This window comes from Schistocerca cancellata, chromosome 1 (genome assembly GCF_023864275.1).
Source record: "Schistocerca cancellata isolate TAMUIC-IGC-003103 chromosome 1, iqSchCanc2.1, whole genome shotgun sequence".
In the NCBI taxonomy this organism is placed as follows: domain Eukaryota; kingdom Metazoa; phylum Arthropoda; class Insecta; order Orthoptera; family Acrididae; genus Schistocerca; species Schistocerca cancellata.
In genome coordinates this window covers 1,188,797,116-1,188,822,537 of record NC_064626.1, presented here as the reverse complement: position 1 = coordinate 1,188,822,537, position 25,422 = coordinate 1,188,797,116, and the positions used below count along the sequence as shown (strand labels likewise).

The window sequence follows — 25,422 nt, the reverse complement described above, 5'->3', positions numbered from 1 at the left end:
CTAACACTTGGTTCAAGAATCATCAAAGAAGGTTGTATACATGGAAGAACCCTGGAGATACTAAAAGGTATCAGATAGATTATATAATGGTAAGACAGAGATTTAGGAACCAGGTTTTAAATTGTAAGACATTTCCAGGGGCAGATGTGGACTCTGACCACAATTTATTGGTTATGACCTGTAGATTAAAACCGAAGAAACTGCAAAAAGGTGGGGATTTAAGGAGATGGGACCTGGATAAACTGACTAAACCAGAGGTTGTACAGAGTTTCAGGGAACAATTGACAATAATGGGGGAAAGAAATACAGTAGAAGAAGAATGGGTAGCTTTGAGGGATGAAATGGTGAAGGCAGCAGAGGATCAAGTAGGTAAAAACACGAGTGCTAATAGAAATCCTTGGGGGACAGAAGAAATATTGAATTTAATTGACGAAAGGAGAAAATATAAAAATGCAGTAAATGAAGCAGGCAAAAAGGAATACAAACATCTCAAAAATGAGATCGACAGGAAGTGCTAAATGGCTAAGTAGGCATGGCTAGAGGACAAATGTAAGGATGTAGAGGCATATCACACTAGGGGTAAGATAGATATTGCCCACAGGAAAATTAAAGAGACCTTTGGAGAAAAGAGAACCAGTTGTATGAATATCAAGAGCTAAGATGTAAACCCAGTTCTAAGCAAAGAAGGGAAAGCAGAAAGGTGGAAAGAGTATATAGAGGGTCTATACAAGGGCGATGTACTTGAGGACAATATTATGGAAATGGAAGAGGATGTAGATGAAGATTAAATGTGAAGTATGATACTGTGTGAAGAGTTTCACAGAGCACTGAAAGACCTGAGTCGAAACAAGGCCCCGGGAGTAGACAACATTCCATTAGAACTACTGACGGCCTTGGGAGAGCCAGTCCTGACAAAACTCTACCATCTGGCGAACAAAATGTATGAGACAGGCGAAATACCCTCAGATGTCAAGAAGAATATAATAATTCCAATCCCAAAGAAAGCAGGCGTTGACAGATGTGAAAATTACCGAACTATCAGTTTAATAAGTCACGGCTGCAAAATACTAACGCGAATTCTTTACAGACGAATGGAAAATCTGGTAGAAGCCGACCTTGGGGAAGATCAGTTTGGATTCTGTAGAAATATGGGGACACGTGAGGCAATACTGACCCTGCGACTTATTTTAGAAGCTAGATTAAGAAAAGGCAAACCTACATTTCTAGCATTTGTAGACTTAGAGAAAGCTTTTGACAATGTTGACTGGAATACTGTCTTTCAAATTCTGAAGGTGGCAGGGGTAAAATACACGGAGCGAAAGGCTATTTACAATTTGTACAGAAACCAGATGGCATTTATGAGAGTCGAGGGACATGAAAGGGAAGCAGTGGTTGGGAAGGGAGTGAGACAGGGTTGTAGCCTCTCCCCGATGTTATTCAATCTGTATATTGAGCAAGCAGTAAAGGAAACAAAAGAAAAATTCGGAGTAGATATTAAAATCCATGGAGAAGAAATAAAAACTTGAGTTCACCGATGACATTGTAATTCTGTCAGAGACAGCAAAGGACTTGGAAGAGCAGTTGAACGGAATGGGCAGTGTCTTGAAGGGAGGATATAAGATGAACATCAACAAAAGCAAAATGAGAGTAATGGAACGTAGTCGAATTAAGTCGGGTGATGCTGAGGGAATTAGATTAGGAAATGAGACACTTAAAGCAGTAAAGGAGTTTAGCTATTTGGGGAGCAAAATAACTGATGATGGTCGAAGTCGAGAGGATATAAAATGTAGACTGGCAATGGCAAGGAAAGCGTTTCGAAGAAGAGAAATTTGTTAACATCGGGTATAGATTTAAGTGTCAGGAAGTCGTTTCTGAAAGTATATGTGTGGAGTGTAGCCATGTTTGGAAGTGAAACATGGACGATAAATAGTTTGGACAAGAAGAGAATTGAAGCTTTCGAAATGTGGTGCTACACAATAATGCTGAAGATTAGATGGGTAGAGCACATAACGAATGAGGAGGTACTGAATAGGATTGGGGAGAAGAGAAGTTTGTGGCACAACTTGACTAGAAGAAGGGATCGGTTGGTAGGGCATGTTCTGAGGCATCAAGGGATCACAAATTTAGTATTGGAGGGTAGCGTGGAGGGTAAAAATCATAGAGGGAGACCAAGAGATGAATACACTAAGCAGATTCAGAAGGATGTAGGTTGCAGTAGGTACTGGGAGATGAAGAAGCTTGCACAGGATAGAGTAGCGTGGAGAGCTGCATCAAACCAGTCTCAGGACTGAAGACCACAACAACAACAACATCATCCTGAACCTCGGAATCAATGTGTATGGAGATCTTATCAGCATAGTCAAACCACTGGCTGGCAGATACTACACAGAGGCAATACTGTGTTTTCTGACCAAAATATCAGTTTGCAGGAGCTTGTTTTGGTTTAAAGGGTCATGTGTATGGTACTGTGTTCCTGTGGGTGATGATGTCTTGTGCCTGGGAGTGCTGTCTATTGAATTTTCTTTGGTGATTCTTGTTATAACCTACTGCCCACAGCAGACATGAGTCATGTCACTATGGCAGGCGTATTGCATACCAACATTCAAACAGCATGCTCACAGCTACCCGAAGTGGCTGCCAGGTGCAGACCGATCAGCAGTCGCAGTCCTGTCCCACCATGTGTGCGCAACACGACTTCAGTGACACCAGAGAGAGCCATTGTCTTTATGATGCCATGTCTGGGCATGTAGGATCTCATTTGTCAAATATACTTGTTACTTGTAACTACATCCATTGTATTCTTCTTGTTGTCACTCCATGACCTAACAAACCATAACTGTTTTATGATTATGTTTTTCCTTATGATCTTATTTAGAATATAAGTGGTGACAAGTGAGGGTAGGATTTTTGTGTGTTTCAGACCCTGTGATTTTTCTTCCATTTGGCCCTTTCATGGAGGCTTTAATCCAGTCACTACTGCAACAACAGTAGATGAACATGGCTGACAAAGTTTACAAGTCAGTTGTCCATTCTGTTACATAGCTGGTGATTAGTGATGCGAGGACCGAAAATTTGTCTGCTACTTTCATCACAAATTGGGTTCCTTGTATTCTGAATTTTGGACCAGTTCTGTAAAGTGTTAGGTTGTGCAAACAAATTTGCTGAACACATCACCTATAAACCCTCTACCGGCCCTCGCTCTTTATAGGCACGACCAGTACCAGTAGCTTCCCGCAACCAAGTCAAGGTGGAGCTAGATCACTTAATTGGTAGAGCTTCTATTAGTGATTGTGAAGAAGCCGTCCTGTCATCTTTGTCCCTTGGTCACTTCAAGGTCACTATTAATGCGCAGGCAGTCATAGACACATACCCCCTACCTTGACTGGAGGAGTTACTATCAGTATGGGGGGGGGGGGCAATTCTGTTTTAAAATCGACTTGGCCAAAGCCTATCTTTAAACTCAATTGTACAAGGCATCAAAATAGTTGCTTGTTATGAATATGCCTTTCAGCCTCTGTAAGTATCAATGGCCAATGTTTTGGGTTGCTAGTGTGTGTGCCATCTTTCAAAAATTTTTAGAAGACATGAAATCGGTTGTCTGTCAGTGCATTAAGTATCTTGATGATATCATTGTGACAGATGCTACCATGGAGGATCACCTCCATAATCTCTGTTCTTTGTTTACTGTTCTGCAGACTGCAGGCCTGACATTAACCTTTATAAATCTCACTTTTCCATCCTTCCATTGTTTATTTGGGTAATGAAATTTCCTGGCAGGGCTCATGCTCCTTGGTGCACGTCGCTGCAATTATGGCTTTATCCCATCCATCTAATCTGTGAGAACTTCAGACCTTCCTCGACATAGTGGCATACTACCACTAGTTTGTTCCCAGGGAGGCAATTATAACCCACCCTTTGAATCTGTTGCTACAGAAACGTGTTTTTTTGTTTGGTCATGTGAGTGTGCTTTGATGCAGAATAAGGATATCCTTGCTCCACATTGTGTCTTGCAACTTTTCACCCTGGCAAGCCTCTAGTCCTGGCCACAGATGTGTCTGAATACAGGGTGGGGTCGATCCTGGCCCACCGTCATTCAGATGGCTGTGAACACCCTATTGCCTTTGCATTGAAAATACTCAAATTGGGTCAGTAACATTATTCTTAAGTGGAAAAAGAAGCTTTTGGTGTTGTCTATGCCTTAAAGAAATTTCATGTGTTCTTGCGTGTACAAAGTTTCATTTAATTAAGGACCATAAATCCTAGTTTTTCCTGTTTAGCCTGTTGATGTCCTTACTCTATAAAGCTGCTCATTGACTTCAACATTGGGGTATATTTTGTCCTGGTACAATTACGAGATTCATTTTTGCCCCATGTCACAACATGAATACACGAGTGCTCTGTCCCAGCTTCCCATCGGCCCTGACCCTTTGGTAGATCAGAGGAACTGCTTTGTTTTCAATTGAATACAGAGGTCAGGCACAGGTTGAACGGCTTCCCCATCACCAGCTCTTATATTACTCCTGCTGTGGTGCAGATTTGGTGCTCTGGCAGGTCATTTTTCATGATAAAACAAGGGTGTCCTGACCATCCACTGGGCCGGGCTTCAGACCAGCTTCAGAATTTTTACGATCTGCGTCATCGCCTCTCCCTCTTGGATGGTGCTATTCTCCTTTCAACAGAAAAGTTTGACTCCCTGTGCCGTGCCTGCAGCAGCTAAGGTGGGCGTAGGTCTTACCCTTATTACATCTGGTTCAGTGGGTAATCTCTCTCACAAAACTACTGGCACACCACCATGTGTTTCGGCCAGGCATCACTCAAGAGGTGAAACACCTTGTCATGGCCTGTCACCAGTGTTCAGTCAGCAGATGATACCGCACACTGTTTCTTTGCTGTGGCTGGCACCTACGCAGATGGGAAAAAGTCCATGGTGATTTCAGTGGTCCTTTTTTTAGTCGCTTCCATGTTACTAGCTATTGATGCTTTTTCTGCTTTCCTAATGTCATTTGCTGTTAGTCTGCAACAGCAGATGCAACTGTCAAGACCCTGACGAAGATATTCTTAGTACAGGGCTTGCCTTGCACCCTGGTTTTGGACAATGGCCCTCAATTTGTGGTGCAGTCTTTCAAGGACATGGCAGATGAACAAGTAGGTAAGATGATTTCCTGGCCAAGGAGGCTCTCACATTTTTTTTAGAACTCTTATAGAACAATGTCAATTTGTGCCAAGAGTCCCGCCAGACTTCTCACCCTCGAGCTGCTGAGCAGACATCCCTCAGCAGTGCTGGTTTTGTCGACGTTTGTGTCTGGTGTGCCAGTCTTAGCCAAGGGATTTGGATGGTGCTCTCAGTGGTTTCCAACTGTCATCCACAGCCAGTGTGGTTACTGTGTCTTCATTATTCGCACCAAGGGCAGGCTCAGCCACACTCAACTAACCCAATGGTCGGGGTTCTGTCAGCAGTGACGATAGGTTTGCTTTCTGTGACCAATGTCAGCATGTCACCGTGTATTTAGCTGATGCTGCCATCAGCAAGCATGGAAACATGTCTTCGTTTCCACAGGCTCTCATCTCCAGTCTGCCATCGTCATTATCCGTACCAATGGCCTTCATTGTGGACTAATGCCCAGATGCCTCCTGCCCCCCTGTTCCATCCTGTCCACCATCATCCCAGGATCAGTTGGTAGTGGGGACTGCCCTCGTCCCAGTCACACGCGGCAATCCAAGTGGTTCTAGAACTTTTTGCGCCTTTGGTTCCCCCCTGACGCAGCCACAGACACCGTGGACATCTCTGCAGATGGTAACACCTGGTGATGTTGCCTCTCCAGCTGTTTGATCTGACCCATCCTCCAATAGCTTCTGCACAGTTGTAATTGGATTCCTGGTACTGTTTGTCTAGAATGACCAGCTAATGCTTCAGTATTCACTTTTTAAGTAAATCTTCTTGGGAAAAATTATTAATTGATCTATTTGATTGCTACCAATTGGTACCAGCAGTATAATTTCTATGTTTGGGGGGAGTAGCACAGTCATACTTATCTTCATGTATTTCCTGCCATATTAAAATAGTATTTTGTGCCAGGGCTCAGAACCCGGAACCTTGCCTTTCACAAGCAGTGCTCTTACTGACTGATCTATCCAGGCATAACACACAGTCTGACTTAAAAGCCTGAATTCCGTCTATCCCTCTCGCTCATGTTCCAAATTTCATATAAGCTCTCCTACATATCTTGTTGTACTACCTTTCCTGGAAGAAAATATCTCACAGAGAAATCTTCTCTTGAAGTGTGGAAAGTAGGAGAGAGGCATTGCTAGAAATGAAGTTGGGATGGTAGATCGTAAATTGTCTGGATAGCTTAGTTGTTAGGAATATTGTCTGCAAAGAGCAAGGTCTCAAGTTCGAGTCCTGGTCCAGCACACAGTTTTAAATTATGTGAAATATTCAAAACAGTGTACATCCAATTGCAGAATGGAGGATTTATTTTGAAAACAACTGCTAAGCTTTGGCCAAACCAGTCTCTGTGATATTCCATCAAACCAGGTGGCACAGTGTTAAGTCACTGGACTCTTACTCATTTCCTTCCCCAATCTGAGCTTGAGATCCATCTGTAATGAGCTCATCATCAATGGAATGTTAAAACCCAATCGTCCTTTCTTCCAGGAATGCTAGTCCAGCAGGGTAAACAGGGCAGTTTGAATATCTAATGGCATTAAAATGTTGTATAGGGGAGCTGTCTCATATGCTAAGGACAACACAAGCCCAGTTACTGAATTTCATCACAGACAAACTGCAACATGGGGAAGAATGTCATTAGGCATACTAAACAATGCTTATTTTAGGTTGATAAAATCAACATATTACTTGTAGGTAAAAATTATATTTGCTGATGCATTTCAGATATCTGCCAAATGAAACATAATTGCCATAAAAGTACAAGGTCAGTATATATATGACAGTAAGAGTAATTTACCATTAAGTTTGCATACCATATTAAGTGTCTTTATATGTAGTACAGTATGGTATAATTACATTTTCAACATTGGCACTCAGTGACGACAGTTTTCCATTTCAAAAACAAACTACCAATACATAGATGTAGTGGCATTAAAAGTAGAGTGATAAATTATAATGAAAACAGTATTAGTAAAAAATGTAAAGATAGCAGGAACAAACACATAGGGAAAATTAAAAACAATAGTCAAAACTGTATAAGCAAAAGTATGTGATTGCATAACATGATTTATTTGGAGGCTGATGGGAAGGGAAGGAAGGGCGGGAGGAAGGAGGGGGGGGGGGGGGGCTACTGGAATGGTCACAATCCAGTCGTAATTCATATAGATGCCAGTATCATTCAGCGAAATCAGATCTAATATTATAGAAGAAAGAATCACTCTGAGCTCTTTAGGAAACACACACACCATCCACTATGGGGAGAGGGAGGAGGGGAGACATCAGACAGAGGAGAAGTATCTTTCTTGACTTACGGTGCTACTGTATTAATAAAATTTTCAAAATTTTGAGATATCTTAAATTGTCAAGTAGTTCAGGCATTTAAAAATATTTTTTAAAAAAGTGTTAACAATATTAATCCCATAATGACAACCATTGGGAGTCACTGTGGTTTGGTTTGATAAACCACCACATTCATATTGGAGAAAAGTGAAATTATTGTGATATCAGGATAGGAGGGGCAGCAGACAAACCTGCCTCAAAAACTGGGACCTAGGGGAGGGGAGGAGAGGGGAGGGATGGATGGAATGAAACATCTTTATTCATTTGAATGTCATTGCACCAACAAGGTTAATACACAATACTTACATTTAAAATATTTATAAAAATGTTTACTAAAAACAAAGCAGTAATGAAAAAGGCATAATGTTTAACAATTCTTATACTATTGAACAAATAAGTACAAGGGAAATTACGTACATTTGTGAAACTCTACAAAACATGCTAATGTTAAAAACAATCTAAGGTTTGGCAAGCCCACCAAGCCACATAACATTTAATCAATAATCCAAGAGGCTAAAAACCGGAGTGTGCTTCAATTTGATTGGATACATCCTAAGCTAGTTTCATGTTCCACGGATCATTTTGCACAATTAATCATAAAAATGTGGAATGAGTCATATTACATTCACATTGCAAACTAATTTGTATGTATGGTTACATACTGAACAATTCTAAGCATTTTTTTTCACCCTCTCTTGTTCAAATTGATGTGGATACATAAGAATTCTGAAGTTCCTTCATTATTTATTATTTCATCACCATGTGTTACGGTTATCATTGGTATAGTACCACTAGATGTGCAGCATGAATATGTTGTGTCTTTTTAAAATTGAGGGTTATACTATTCCAGAAAACCAGTCAACGATACTTTTAAGAAATTTGATTATAATATCTTATGTTTCTGTATGCATGCTTGGATTGATTAATATACCAGTGCCATCTGCAAAAAGAACTATTTGTACTAGTTGTATATTTCACAGAAGATCGTTTACATATATGAGGAACAGTAATGGACCCAAGATTGAGCTTTGGGGAACCTCATATGTGATTTCTCCCCAGTCAGAATAATATCCCCGGACTATATTGGTTGAGCTACTAAGTACAAATGTTGTGTTCCTTTGATTAGATATGACTTTATCCATTGATTGGCCATACAACCAATTCCATAAAACTCCAAATTACCTAGGACAATACCGTGAACATTGAAATGGCATTCTCAGTAGAGTAATTCTTCTGAAAAGCAAACTGTGATTTCCTGAAGATATTACTGTTGTGAAACCATGTAGGATCAAAGGGATCTGTGAGGGTATGTTAAAAGCAGGTTGAGCTGACCAGTATATGATCATGCATATAGGAATGTAATAGATGTACTAGGCATGATTAAATAAATTCTGACAGAAAAGGAGGACACAAGAATGCACCAAGGAATCAGTCAGGTAATGTTAAAAGTCCCCTATATGGTGAAACTTAGCCAAAATAGTGATGCAAAATGCGTTGGAACATTTTGCACAGCTATAGGGTTGACCAATTATAGATACTAGTGCCAAATGTGAGCCTGTCACTCCATTGCTTGGATGGGTTAGGCACCAGTACATGGTGTACAGTAGTTACAATGGACATTAGGACTAAATCAATTAAACAATCATATATCATTAGTGAGGAAACTAAGGGAGAGAGACCACATTTTGACAGAAACTCATCAAACATATTAAAGAAGTAATGTTGACTGGAGCCTGCTAGTTCATTGCTAACTGCATTAGGATTGGTTGGCCAGTGGTCAAGAATCTCTAATTCTTATAGAAGTTCTAGAACCCTTCCCTTAGGCTCAAAAGGCAAGATTGTCACATCCTCATCCACAAAACCCATCACATAACCTTTGCCCCTTAAGTGGCACCCAAGAGCAGTGTTACTTTTGTTTGTATGTTATCTCTATCTGGTCGCAAAATCTCTACCCATCAGGCCAATACAGACACTGTTTTAAGAGCCACAGTGAATTCTGTAGGCTCCCAAATTTTTAAATTTGTCTGTTTTATCATCAAAGATTTGGCACAGAATCAATCCAAGTTTTGTGGGTGCAAAAATCTACTCATACCCTAGCGTTCTTAAAGGTGTATGCAACATGGGCTGTGGTAAGACATGGATACGTATTTAAACTTGTCAGTACTATTGAGGCCTGACACTCCTTTCTATTAAGGATGTGCAATCCTGTTTCCCCGCTACATTTTTTTCATCCATTGACCACCCTTCCACCTGTATGATGATGTCAATTTCTGTATTATTATCTTCCATATTAAGCCCCAACTTAGTTAACTGATTAACCATGTAAGCAAAATAGGCACACTTATTGGTGTCAGAATGTCATGAATCTACACCAGTAGTCATATCAGTGGCAGTAGGCTTACAAAAATTGTGTTGGTGACAAGTTTTGACACCTCCCTCATAATCTTTAAATTGGAAATGTTCCTTCCCAATTTCCACTTTAAAATGTTTGTTTCCATGCACTCCATTAAGGGCATTCATTGAAAGTGGCTGCTTGGCTCTACAGGTGTAGGTGGCACAGTAGATGGTTGTACTGTTTCAGAGCGGGGGGAGGACTTTCTGTTGTGGAATGGTGCATGTTGTCAAAGTAGAAATACCCCGTCAGTCCAAATAGCTTCAAGACTTCATTAATAATAAACAGAGGTAAGTCAAGATGGGGTTTTAATGCTTCAGGTGTTCTACATAGTCTCTCTCTACTTGACTACAGAGCACAAAATGTTCATAAAGTCATGTGAAACTATCAGAAAGGTCTATCATTGGGATTTTGTTCAACTCACGCATCACATTGGTTGAATGTCATTTATGTTGTCAAAGTGTTGACACATCATGTGTTTCTGCACCTCATCATTTTCCGGTAGGTTTGTATTGATAATACCAAGCCTTGTCACCCAATGTACTTTATACTAAAAAAGAATTGCCTCCATTTTACATTTCAATCAAATTGTGGCTGGTGTCCACACATTGTTTTTGTTTGGGAGTGAAACTTTACATACATTTTTCTTTTCTTCAAAACATTCTGGAAAATGTCTTGATGTTTGATTTACACTTCACACTGCATGCTTACAACTGACTGGATAATCAGATCTGTTGTTTACAGTTATTTGTTTGAGCTACCACCATAGCTACTGTGCGGAAGTCACGTAAACTCCAGGAATAAAATCAATCTTGGAACTTTTCCAAGGGACAGTGTGTTGTTGATGATAGATATGTTTAATGTGAATTGAACCTCCTGTGGAACCACCCAGGAAGTGGAGGATTCTTCTAGATACCATGTGAACAGTGTTTCCACAATTATTTTAATGAAGAAATGACTTTTACTGTGTGATTTGTATAGAATGCTGTAGCACGTTACTGAAAAAGTAAAGTGATAACAGCATTATTTATAGCCGAATAATTAAATTAGTCCTCCTCCCTGATTTTCTTGGAAGCTAATGTGACATGTTTCTTTCCACCGACAAATTTTTAACTTGTTTGAATAACAGTTGGAAGATTTTGACACTGTGGCGTAATTTGAATGTAACATAAACATTGCAGTCAGTCACTAGCTGACTGTGTTTAAAATGACTTGTTTATGTTTGATTTCTTCATCTGTCTGAAAAATGTTGAATGGTTGACTTCATGTTCTATAAACATCAGGTACAGTCCTTAGAGTACACGAACATCACAAAACACTGATATAACAAATGTTTGAGTTGTAGGCACAATTAAAATACTCACATGTTTCAATTTTTATTCCACTCTTTTCTATCATTGTTCTCTTGATCTGGAGCTTTTGACAGATTTTCGCATTTTATTTTATAAAAAAATCTAATTGATGTTTCATTTGCTCCTTTCCTCTCTTCACCAAAACTTTGTGTCTTAGCTATCGTAATTTATGCTTGTGGGGCTCATTTTCTGTTGATGTGTTGCCTTTTTATCACCTGTTGTTTATTTGACAATATTATGAAAAGGAAAGTTGCTACTCACCGTATAGCGGATTTGCTGAGTCGCAGATAGGCACAACAAAAAGACTGTCACAAGTAAATAAAGCACACACACACACAACTGCGGCCTCAGGCAACTGAAACTACACTGGGAGCAGCAGCACCAGTGCATGGTGGGAGTGGCAACTGGGTGGAGGTAGAGAGTAGGCTGGGGCAGGGAGGGGGAGGGATAGTATGGTGGGGGTGGAGGACAGTGAATTGCTGCAGGTTAGACAGAGGGCAGGGGAGAGGTGGAGAGGGCAAGGGAGGGGGGGGGGGGGTAGTGGAAAAGGAGAGAAGTAAAAAGACTGAGTGGGATGATGGAATGATGGCTGTGTTTGTTGGAATGGGAACAGGGAAGTGGGTGAGGACAGTGATTAACAAAGGCTGAGGCCAGGAGGATTATGGGAACATAGGATGTATTGCAGGGAGAGTTCCCACTTGCACAGTTCAGAAAAGCTGGTGTTGGTGGGAAGGATCCATATGACACAGGCTGTGAAGCAGTCATTGAAATGAAGGATGTCATGTTTGGCAGGGTATTCAACAATAGGGTGGTCCACTTGTTTCTCGGCCACAGTTTGTCGGTGGCCATTTACACTGACAGACAGCTTGTTGGTTGTCATGCTCACACAGAATGCAACACAGTGGTTGCAGCTTAGCTTGTAAATCACATGACTGGTTTCACAGGTAGCCCAACCTTTGATGGGATATGTGATGTTCGTAACCAGATTGGATTAGATGGTGGTGGGAGGATGTGATCTACATGCTAAGCTGCAATCATTGTGCTACATTCTATGTGGGCATGACAACCAGCAAGCTGTCTGTCCATGTAAATGGTCACCAACAAACTGTGGCCAAGAAACAAGTGGACATCCCTGTTGCTGAATACCCTACCAAACATGACAACCTACATTTCAATGACTGCTTCACAAGCCTGTGCTATATGGATCCTTCCCACCAACACCAGCTTTTCTGAATTGCTCAGGTGGGAAATCTCCCTGCAATACAGGGCTATTACAAGTGATTGAAGCAATTTCATAAATTCACTGTAGCTCCATTCATTGACATATGGTCACGACACACTACAGATACGTAGAAAAACTCATAAAGTTTTGTTCGGCTGAAGCCGCACTTCAGGTTTCTGCCGCCAGAGCGCTCAAGAGCGCAGTGAGACAAAATGGCGCAGGAGCCGAGAAAGCGTATGTTGTGCTTGAAATGCACTCACATCAGTCAGTCATAACAGTGCAACGACACTTCAGGACGAAGTTCAACAAAGATCCACCAACTGCTAACTCCATTCGGCGATGGTACGCGCAGTTTAAAGCTTCTGGATGCCTCTGTAAGGGGAAATCAACGGGTCGGCCTGCAGTGAGCGAGGAAACGGTTGAACACGTGCGGGCAAGTTTCACGCATGTATCTGGGCATGCTGGAAAATTGGCTCATGCCACAACTGGAGACCGACAGCGCCGACTTCATCTTTCAACAGGATGGTGCTCCACCGCACTTCCATCATGATGTTCAGCATTTCTTAAACAGGAGATTAAACCGATGGATCGGTCGTGGTGGAGATCATGATCAGCAATTCATGTCATGGCCTCCACGCTCTCCCGACTTAACCCCATGCGATTTCTTTCTGTGGGGTTATGTGAAAGAGTCAGTGTTTAAACCTCCTCTACCAAGAAACGTGCCAGAACTGCGAGCTCGCATCAACGATGCTTTCGAACTCATTGATGGGGACATGCTGCGCCGAGTGTGGGAGGAACTTGATTATCGGCTTGATATCTGCCGAATCACTAAAGTGGCACATATCGAACATTTGTGAATGCCTAAAAAAACTTTTTGAGTTTTTGTATGCGTGTGCAAAGCATTGTGAAAATATCTCAAATAATAAAGTTATTGTAGAGCTGTGAAATCGCTTCAATCATTTGTAATAACCCTGTACATCCTATGTTTCCATAATCCTCCTGGGCTCAACCTTCATTAATGACTGTCCTCACCCACTTCCCTGTTCCGATTCCAGCATACACAGCCATCATTCCACCATCACACTTAGTCTTTTTATTTCTCTCCTGTTCTGCTACTTACCCCCACCCTCGCCCTCTCCATCTCTCCCCTGCCCTCTGTCTAACCTGGAGCACTTCACTATCTGCCACCCCCACCATACTATCCCTCCCCATCTCTGCCCAAGCCTCCTCCTTATCTCCACTCAGTTGCCACTCCCATCGTGCACTGGTGCTGCTGCTTGCAGTGTGGTTTCAGTTGCCTACGACTCCAGTCGTGTGTGTGTGTGTGTGTGTGTGTGTGTGTGTGTGTGTGTGTGTGTGTGTGAGTGTATATTGTTGATGAAGGCTTTGATGGCCAAAAGCTTTATTTATATGTGACAGTCTTTTTGTTGTGCCTAACTGCGACTCAGCATCTCCGCTATGTAATGAGTAGCATAATTTTTTTAATGTTATTACATTCCATCCTGAATTTTCCATTGTTTGATTGTTGTTTATTTACATTATGTCTACATGATTTTGTTACAACTGGCTTCCAAACAATGAATTTGTTTGTCTAACTGAAGACATTTTTATATTATATACAGGTTTGAGAGTGATTAAAGGTAGTAATGACATAATTTTATATTAAGATCATGTCTACAAAGTCATAAAATAATTGTAAATAGACTGCTAAGGGTCACTACAACCATTTTATTTGGAGGATTAAAGAAAGTCTGAAGACTGCTGCACAATTATACATTTTCAGTAAAGCAGTCCTAGTAGATCAAAAAGTCTTTTTTTGTCTTATAGGTTAAGCAGTGCTATATATTTTGGGAAAAAAAACGTTACTTTAAAATATTATTATCTGCCTCATTTGTTAGGTTTGGAGCAGGAATACGGATTTAAATCTAAGACAGAGAATACACAAGCTGAAACATGAGCTACTTTACAGTGCTCTTTCATCAGAATCAACAAATGTGTCAGATTTCCCATTGGGTGGAGACATTCCTGGTAAAGATATTCCAGATGGTAAGTATGTGAAGTGTATTTCCTTTTACCTCAAATCCATGCAGTGGTTTAATGGCCACAAGCTGCTACATTCACCAGTCTGAATGTGCATTTTAGGTAGTTACTCATGCTCATTCAGGCAAAGCTGAGATAAGTCCCAATTATGCTCCAAAGAATATGATACACAAAAAATGAAAATGCAATAACACACAGAGCAAAGTTTACACAGTTCACAGACAGATGGTGCATATTGCTTCCCTCCCTTAGGTTAACTTGACAATTGTGGCCTCAGGAAGGGCATCCAGCCACAGTGTGAAATACAGCAGAACTACAATTATCCAAACTACCACTATCTGAATCACCAATTATCCAGATAGCTTTGAGGAAAAATAAATTTCTACTGTGACTAAAATTTATAGTTATTATGGTATACAGTACACTTTGCATTTATTTATCATTCTAAAATCACTTAGCAGCGAATGTATTAAAAGACCAAAATCTTCCAGCGAACAATAAATACATTATCTGCATTGTTGTACATACATACACTGTTGCATTTATGGTTGCTGTCATTCAGTGCAACCTACATCAGTCTGTGTCATGATTTTAACAGATACATTGATTTGTCATTGTAGTTCTTCCTTCTGTGTCTTTTTTTGGTTTTGTGTGTATTTTTTAATTTAATGTGTGGAATATGTCTTCTAAAAGGAAATGTGTTGTCTGGCAGACAGAATAAAAGTCCTTGAATACTTAGTCAAAGGTGCGAGTGGTAAAGCAGTTAGATGAGATGTTTAGCATGGGAATATCAACAATAGCAAACATAAAAAACAAGTCCTTCATTTTAAACATTGTGTTTGTTCTTGACATGCAGTGGGAGTTCATCGAGAAGGGTGATGAAAGTGGCAGAGAACAACGGGCTTGAAGAGGCCGGGTGGTTTCTGCAGCAGCAGGCATTGGAAAGACCTTTTAGCCAAGAAAATCAACAGTTTGTCTTCATTTAAAGTGAGCAGTAGCTGGCAATGGAAATTCAAGGCACGTCACAATATTTGGGAGTTGGGTTTAAGTGGTGAAAACCTATCAGCAGACCCCAAGCAGAAAATTTTATTCAAAATTTAGGCAGGATCTTATGGCCACGAATTTTTAAGCAACACAGATGAGATAGGACTTATGTAAATAGCATTGGTGAAAACATCTGTAGTTTCTAAAAGGGAAACTAGTGCTCTCGACCATATGGTTATTAAAGACTGGGTTACTATGCTGAACTAGGCAACGGAACTAGGCAATGGCCTTGCTGCAGTGGTAACACCGGTTCCCATCAGATCACCGAAGTTAAGCACTGTAAGACTTAGCTAGCACTTGAATGGGTCACTGTCCAGGTCTGTCGAGTGCTGTTGGCAACTGGGGTGCAGTCAGCCCTTGTGTGGTCAATTGAGGAGCTACTTGATTGAGAAGTAGTGAGACCAATCGCGGAAACTTACAATGGCTGGGAGAGCAATGTACTGACCACATGCTCCTCCGTATCCACATCTGGTGCTGCCTAAGGGCTGAGGATGATATGGCAGCCAGTCAGTATCATTTGGCCTTCAAGACCTGTTCAGATCATGTTTGTTTGTTTTATTATGCTGAGCTGTGCTAACTCTATGAAAAATTGCAAAATACCCCTTCTCTCAATAATAAAAACGAGAAACCCCCAGGCTTTGAAGAATGTTAAGAACTTTGCGTATTTTACAATAATCAACCAAAGGCCTGAATGACTGCACTTTGTTTTGGTACTGGCACAGTTCAGTTTTTGTACCTGATGTGAAAAGAATAAAATACCATAAGGCCATAGGGAAAGAAGGTAGTAAGGTGTTGTTAATTATTGAAAGTTCACTCACCCACCCCACAGAAAGCCTTCTTGATAGAGATGATGGCTGCAGCCAATGGACCAATCAGTTATTGAAACTGTGATGCAACATTACAGGTGACAGCTGTTGAGGAAGCTTTTGATAAAAGATGAAAATGCAGAAGGCATTGTCTCTTGTCATCAAAAATTTAATTTAAAAAAATGCTGTATCATGGTTGCGGAAGCAAGGAATTTGGTCAAGACAGCCCAGTTTAAAAAGACTGTGAACTAAATTAAAAGGCATTTCAACCAAAATTGAGGTACAGAAAGATGAAGATCAAAAGAAGAAGTGTGGAAACAAAGAGGAAGAAAGAGAAGTGACAGAGGATGAAATATCACTTGAAAACATAAGAAAGATATTAAATTTTCTGGCAGATTAAAACTGTGTGCCAGACTGAGACTCGAACTCGGGACCTTTGCCTTCCACGGGCAAGTGCTCTACCATTTGAGCTATCCAAGCATGACTCATGCCCCATCCTCACAGCTTTTACTTCTGCCAGTACCTCCGTCTCCTACCTTTCAAACTTTATAGAAGCTCTCCTGCGAACCTTGCAGAACTAGCACTCCTGAAAGAAAGGATATTGCGGAGACATGGCTTAGCCACAGCGTGGGGGATGTTTCCAGAATGAGATTTTCACTCTGCAGCGGAGTTTGCGCTGATACAAAACTTCCTCGAAGATTAAAACTGTGCCTAGGCAAAGGTCCCAAGTTCGAGTCTTGGTCTGGCACAGTTTTAATCTGCCAGGAAGTTTCATATCAGTGCACACTCTACTGTAGAGTGAAAATCTCATTCTATAAGAAAGATACTTTTTAAATTCCAGGACATTCCAATAGCAGTGCAGGGCTTTGCTTGTGATTTTTTGGACTTGGATACCAAATTCTCATTGACGATGAAATCACTGGAAGGATAGATTGGTACTCACCCTGTAGTGGAGATGTTGAGTCAGACAGGCACAACAAAAAGACTACTAAACAAATAAATCCAAAAGGCTTCCTTCTGAATTAGACAACATAAACGCACACATTCATGCAAACACAGCACACCACTGTCTGTGGCTGCCAGATAAAATGTTAAATGCAAACATCCAAATGTGAACACATTGAGTTGTGCAGGTGCTGCGTGTCAGTCTGTTGCACTTGGTCAATCAATACAGGAATGGTTAATACTGTTTGTGGATGATGCTGGAGCTGTCCGATGATGCCCCATAAGTGCCTGAATTGGAGACAGATCTGTCATTGAGCAGGCTAAGGCACCATGTCAAAAATCTGTAGAGAATGTTGGGGTACAACAGCAGCATGAGGGTGAGTGCTATGCTGTTGGAAAACACCTCTTGGAACGCTATTCTTGATTGGTAGCACAACTGATCAAATCACCATATTGATGAACAGGGTGCATAGGATAACCATGAGAGTGCTCCTGCTATCATATGACCTTGAATCTCTGATCGTAACTGCAAGTGTAGGTCCAGTGTGTCTGGCACGCAGGCAGGTTGGTTGTGGGCCCTCAACTGACCTCCCCCTAGCCAACACAGCAGCCATCACGGGCACCGAGGCAGACCCAGCTTTCATCAGAAAACTCAACAGACCTCCACTCTGTGGATATGATGTTGACATTTTTGAGACCATTATATATTATTATTATTACCACCAGCAGCAGCACCTGCATCATCATCCAGATTCCAATTAAGAACAACTGTGGTATTTCCTTTGTTAGGCAGAAGTACCACAAGGTCTTTGTTTTCCACAATGCGCAGAGACTCTCTCTCTCTCTCTCTCTTCTGATGTTAGATGTGAGAGATGCCATACCACCTGTTCACACTCCACTAATGAACTCCACAATAGGTACATGTAGGAGCGAAATTCAATCCATTAAGGGCTGAGATGGCTCTTTGGTCATGAGATGGCTCTTTGGTCCAGGTCCTTGTTTAACAGGTTGATGACAATGTGTGCCATTCCATGAGAAGTTACTGATATTTACATGGTTGCAAGTTGCTCAAATTACTTTGTTTCTTTTATATTGCTATGGTGTGCTCTTTGATCAGCTGCCATCGACATTTTGACCCACTCCCAGTTGACAGATGAGAAAATGGCAGGTTAAAATGGATGGCAATTCTATAAACTGCATGCATTACTACCAAGTTTGTACCTTGTATGTTGTATTCTTTCTTTGACAAAGACCAGGCAGTCTCACATAAAATATTATTCACTCCTGCTGACCTTATGTGAGCACAGATTCACAAACAAACTTAAAATACTGTTTGAATAAACAAAAGTTTTGTCCCAGGCTCCTCCATACTGGTATTCTTTAATCAAAGAGGCTGTAGAAAGAAGAATGTGTGAGAAAATCTTCAACTGTGACAGCGGATGTAATCTTAGTGTTTCATGGGATGAGCTCTTGATTCAGAAAAGAGCCAGAGATATTCTTTTAAATGTTTACACTTTGGCGGGAATGGTGGTGCCACCAGCACAGACATTGACGCCACCTGCTACACCATGATGTAATTGTCAACCAATCAAAAGCCATCTTTGGGCTATATAAGGCCATCATAGCAGTAGTTTTGACAGTCAGTCGCACCTGATAAAGATGGTGGACGTAGTCGTCAAAAGCTCGAGGTTTTACTGTAAATTGACACAACAACAAGTCCAAGAATGTTTATACGACAGTGCCATCACAAAAGACTTCAATCTGATACATCAAGTGTTGCTCAAAAGTCCCTCATACTCTACTCATAAATCCTTAGAGAATGTTTCACTTTTCCCATGGCCCACTTAGGTGGCTCTCGCTTCCCACGCCCGGGTTCCCGGGTTCGATTCCCGGCGGGGTCAGGGATTTTCTCTGCCTCGTGATGGCTGGGTGTTGTGTGCTGTCCTTAGGTTAGTTAGGTTTAAGTAGTTCTAATTTCTAGGGGACTTATGACCACAGCAGTTGAGTCCCATAGTGCTCAGAGCCATTTGAACCAACCACTTAGGTGGAATATTGAAACATGAAAGGGGCATCTACCTGCTTCTATTCACATAGTCTGAGCCTCTTCTTGTTAGATTTAAATTTGGAGTAGGTCTACCTAACTCTTTAACTCTCACTTTCCCTTCCAAAGATCTAATGGGAAAGGTCCTCTTTAGCAGATCATCTGCAGAGTTCACCATGTTGCTTGCACAAAACTTTAGATGACATTCAAAGAAAAATACTGACATGCTGCTGTGAACAGTGTAGCACTCTGTGTCAGCAGGGATTATGTCCCATCAGAGCATGCACAGTTGAAAACAGACAGCTGTGTTCCTTCTCTGAGTTGATCATAATGTTGCTGACTATCATTTCACCATTAGACATTGATTTCTAGTTATTGCAGAGACAGCGCTATAAAACTAATTTTTGTCCATTTTATTTGCATACAAGCATGCATTCAAAGCGAATGGCATACTTTTAGCATGATTTTTGGTATCCTTCCAATGTCCTTCACCTCTCGCAACTGCAGTCTTGTTTCTGTATAAGTTATAAATAACCTTTCTCTCTCTGTATTTTATCTCCAATAACCTCCACACTTTCAGGGATTGTATTGCTGTCAGTATTGTCAAAAGCTTTCTCTCAGTCTACAAATGCTGTGAATGTAGGTTTGTTTTTCTTCAGCGTATCTTCTAAAATAAGTCATAGGGTCAGTACTGCTTTGCTTCTTCCTACCTTCCCCTGGAACATAAACTGAACTTCCCAAGGCTGACACCTTCCAGTTTTCCCATTCTTCTGTAAATCAGTCATGTCAGTATTTTGCAGTCACAACTGATTAAACTGGTGGTTTAAACAATGGAAACTCCTGGTAGGATATCAACAATAAAGGAAAAGGTAGATTGCTATGTATAATAAAGAAGACATGTTAAGTTGCAGACAGGCTCAATTAAAAGACAATTACACAAAGCTTTCAGCCACAGTTGTCATTAGCAAAAAAGAAACAGAGAAACGCATACCTTCATACACACAAACAAGCACACCTCATGCATACATGACCACCAATTCTGGCAGCTCGGGCCAGAACACAGAATGCCTCATGCATCCTCTTCATGCCCTGAAATGAGAAATGTCCTATCCACACTCCTTCCCCCCCTCCCACAGTAATATTCTTCTGCCCATGAAACCTACACAACATTCCCATCCATCCCTACATAGCCCCTTCTCTCAATCCTTGCCTCATGGATCATAGCCCTGTAATAGACATAGATGCAGGAGCTGTCCCATACGTTCTCCAATCTCCACCTACTTTAGTCAAGTTGCAAGCATCACCTGTCCCATCAAAGGCAGGGCTACATGTGAAACTAGTCGTGATGTACAAGCTAAGCTGCAACCATTGTGCTGCATTCTACGTGGGCATGACAAACAACAAGCTAGCTGTCCACATGAATGGCCACCAACAAACTGTGGCCAAGAAACAGCTGGACCACCCTATTGTTGAGCAAACTGCCCAACACGATGTTTTTCATTTCAATGACTGCTTCACATACTCTGCAGTCTGGATTCTTCCCACTAACACCAGGGTTTCTGAACTGTACAGATGGGAACTCTCCCACCAAAATGTCGTATGTTCCTGTCAGCCTCCTGGCCTCAGTCTTCATTAGTCATTGTGTAGCAGTTCTGCCTACTTTGTTTCTTCGTTTGTTGTCCTCGGTGGCAACATACCGCGCTTCTACACTGGCCGAAAAATGGGGTTTGTAATTCCAACACTGACTACTCTAAATAATGGAGCCGACTGTGGTAATGTGTGTGAGTTGCATTTGCGTGAGTGTGCGCGTGTGTTTTCTATTTCCAACATAGGCCTTTTTGGCCTAAAGCACACTTTCTGACAGTCTTTTTGTTGTTCCTATCTGCAACCCAGTATCTTCATTACATGGTAACAATTATTCTTTTCGTAGTACAAGAATTTATTAAAACATTTGCATAGGTAGATTAGTAGAGAATTGTTTGTAGCTTGTTGGGGTAGCTATCTGGTGACAGTAATAGCAGTTGATCCCTGTTGTTATCCTAGTTGAGTGTAAAAGTTGTTTTGCCATCTTATGGTTTACTGCTGAAGTTGTCTCAGATATTGTGACTGGTTATATTGAAGAGCCAGGTGTTGTAAACTGTTAATATTGTAACCCAGTCGAGTATATTAGGACAAAGGTTGGATTTTAGTTGTTTTATTTAGTGGAAGACAATTTTGTATTTATTGAGTGGAGCCCTGTTTAAGGATCTTTACAGACTACAGGAATATTTTTTTTTTATTCAAAGTGTATCTTTATTACATTATCAGAAGCATTCTGATTTTTAATGCTGTAATGAATGGCTGAGCCAATATGATTGAATTGACATTATTTTAAGCATGTACCTGTTAGATTTCACAGTTTGCTATAATTCTGCTACAAATGCGACTCATTTGTGAGCAAGAAATTTTGGAAGCTCAGAAGGAAGAAATTGCTCAATATCTCACTTCGCACATTTTTCTTGGTAGGATGATTATACTTTCTATCAAGATTATTTCAAAAATTGTAATCTATCAAAGAACTGAAGTAAATATGAAAAATAAATCTTTAAGCTTGGCCCTTTACCGAATGCATTACTCTTGAAAACACATCAATTACTTATGTGCCAGTACCGCTTTAAAAAAGGCATAAATGGCTGGTTTCCTAGACCCAATATTCTTGTAAGTGGCCTTTCTTCAAACTGTTAAATGTAATGAAGTTGTTGCTGTGGTCTTCAGTCTGAACATTAGATTGATGCAACTCACCAAGAGCTAGTCTAACCTGTGCAAGCCTCTTCATCTTTGCATAACTGCTGCAACCAACATCCAGCTGAACCTGCTTGTTGTAGGTAAACCTTAGTCTACATCTACAATTTTTATCCCCCCCTCTGACACTTCACTCCATTATCATTATTCCTTGATGCTATGCTATCTTGTTTTGGTTAAGTTGTACCATAAATTTCTTTTTTTCCCAATTCAAGTCAATACCTCCTCATAAGTAATTTGATCCAGCGTATAATTTTCGGCATTGTTCTTTAGTGCCACATTTCAAAAGCTTCTGTTCTCTTCTTGTCTGAACTATTTATCATCTACATTTTTCCTTTGAGTATAGGGCCACACCCCAGCTAAATACAGCAATATCTATACTCCACAACCCATTTTACAGTGTGTGGCAGAGGATACATTTTATAACACTATTTTTCCCACCTTTCCTGTTCCACTCGCAAATCGTACATGAGAAGAATGATTGTCAGTAAAGCTCCATATCAACGCTTAATTTATCTTATTTCTCATTGTGATTGTTTCCAGAGATATATATGGGAGAAAGTAGTATGTTCTCAACTCTGCTTGGAATTTTTCTTGAAATTTTGGCTACAGACCTCTCCGTGATGTACGATGCCTCTCTTGCAGTGTCTGCCACTGGATCTCATTGAGCATCTTCATAACAGTCTTGCATTTACTAAACAATCCCATGATTAAACTCACTGCTCTTCATTAGACCTCTGCTATATCTTTTATTGATCCATGTAAGGGCCCCAAAGAGATGAATAATATTCAAGAGTCAGTCAAACAGGCATTTAGTAAGTCACATCTTTCATGGATGAATTACATTTTCTTAAGATTCTCCCACTGAATCTTAGCCTGGTGTCCCCTTTTCCCACTATTTGCGTTAGGTGGTTTTTCCACTTTCATTTGCTCCAGTTGGTTATTCCTAGATATTTCATGGTAGGAACAGTTTAGTGTAATCGAACTGTTAGGGGCTCTCATGACCTATCAATGCACAATACATTACATTCAGGTTCAATTGCCACTCTCTGCACAAATCATCAGTCCTGTGAAGGTCTTCCTGTATTTCACTGCAGTCTTCTGTCATTGCAAACTCATTATATACAACAACATTGTCAGATAATTTGAGAAAAAGTTTATGTTAAAATTTATTGGGTGCATCTCATATTTCTCTTCTTATGGTCATTTTGGCATCAAACACCTTTTGTTTGTCAAATAGGCTTTGACTTCATTTAAATCTCTCTCTCTCTCTCTCTCTCTCTCTCTCTCTCTCTCTCTCTCTCTCTCTCTCTCTGTCCACTGCAGCTTTCTAACATGGCTGTTGAACCATGGTGAGTCTTTTCTATCCCTCATAACCTTGCTCAGCTCATACTTTCCTAAGGGATATTGTACAATGATTTTGAGTTTTACCCATTTGCAATCTATGTCTTCATCCTCCAAACTAAATATTCGATGTCGACTACTTAGATCTCCACAGTTTGTATCCTGTCTCCCGTGCTAACCAAAAGTAATTTTCTACCTATTGCAATATTCCTTGTAACATCTCATTGATGTTATGATAGCCTTGTGAGGACTAATTTCTTCCTCGACCTTCAGAAAAGACTTCCTAATGCTTAAAATTATATTTGATGTTAACAGTTTTTTTCCCACAAACACTTTCCCTGCTATACACAGTCTGCTTTGGCAATCATCAATTATTTTATAGCCCAAATATCAAAGCTCATCCTAATCTAATTCCCCAGCATCACCTTATTTGTTTCAACTACGTTCCACTGCGCTTCCTATAACTTTCATTGATGTTCATCCCAAAAATTCTAATCAGCATACTTTACAGTTCCTTCAACTGATCTTCCAAGTTCTTTGCCATCTGACAGTGTTGCATTCAAACCTCAAAGTTTTTATTTCTTCTCCCCAATTTTCCATACCCTTTCAAAATTTCTCCTTGGTTTCCTTCACAGCTTGTTCAGTTTACGATGGCTGTAGCCTATATGTTTATGAAAACAGAACAACATGTAAATTAATTACCGTGCAGGTCTATGTAACATAGATCAGTGGATACAATGCAGGATCAGGACTGTACATAGTCCATCACATGGTAAATATGCTGGAGGCACCATTCTTCGTTCTCTGGTCTGATACACAATATTGAGTGCTGCGGCACATTGTTGCCTAGAGCAAGTGTGTTTTTTCACAGTAGACGGCATTGGTACGCTGCTAGTTAAGATGAGTAGTTTTACGGTTGTTGTTTTGAAACTTTTTTAGGTAATGTTACCTTTTATATACATCTCATTTTATATAAAGGCAATATTGTAAGAAGCCTATGCTATTTTATAGTAGCAGTGCCTGCAGTAAATTATTTTAAAACTGAGGCTTATTAGAATATATTTTGTGAATTTATGTAATTCAATGGGAATTTTTTCAGATTAACTACAAAATGCATGTAACCACACAGTTGCAAAAATGTAGTCCATAGGCTAGCTGTTAGATGTGATGCTAGGGCACATAAGATAAGTTCTAATTTGGATCATACTAAAAAAAACTAATGTCGTGATGAGTTGACTAAGTTAAGTGACACGGCATAGGGCTATGTTCCTCTTCATTACTTCCGTGCTGTCTATTAGCAAAATTTGGGCACAATGTAATTATTATTATATACGAAAGGCTGTACAGCATGGAAATTCCCTGTAAGTGCTTTGGCATCACTAATGTGACAATAAACACATTTTTCTATAACTATTGTTTTGGTGGTAGCTGCTTAGATTAGATGTAGAATGAAAGAGCATGTAGACTGCAATATGAAACCATAGGTTGGACTATGGAACTGGTGCAGGGGCACATGAACCGAGAGCTGGATCATACTTTGACGATACTCAGATGTGCCAGATACCCATCATATGGTAACCATAGGAATGACAGCTATGTGACAAGGCACTGTTGTGGAAATAACACTATTCAGATGAATTGTGTGGTGTATTTTCCTGTGAAACTGGAAATTTAAATATGAGCACAATTCAGATTAATGACATATTTGAAAAGGATATAGACAGGCAAAAAAAAAGAAAGAAAAACTGTCAAACAAATAAGCTTTTGGCCAAATGGTCTTCTTCCGAATTACACACATACACTAAACTCCCATTGACATGACCACTGTCTCTGGCAGTGAGACAACTGGAAACAGTGGTCATGTGTGTGAGTTGTGTTTGAGACACTGAGTTGCAGATAGGCTCAGTGGAAAGACCATTGTGCATTTTGACTCTCAGCCAAAAGCCTT

General features: G+C 40.4%; 1 protein-coding gene across 1 annotated transcript in view; it reads left to right on the top strand.

The window, feature by feature from the left end:
* Positions 1-25,422, top strand: part of LOC126094400 (uncharacterized) — a 157,721-nt gene that overhangs the window by 20,345 nt on the left and 111,954 nt on the right. Inside the window, exon 3 of the mRNA XM_049908793.1 lies at positions 14,372-14,519. Within this exon, the coding sequence (XP_049764750.1) occupies positions 14,372-14,519 (148 nt within the window). The remainder of the gene's footprint in view (positions 1-14,371; positions 14,520-25,422) is intronic.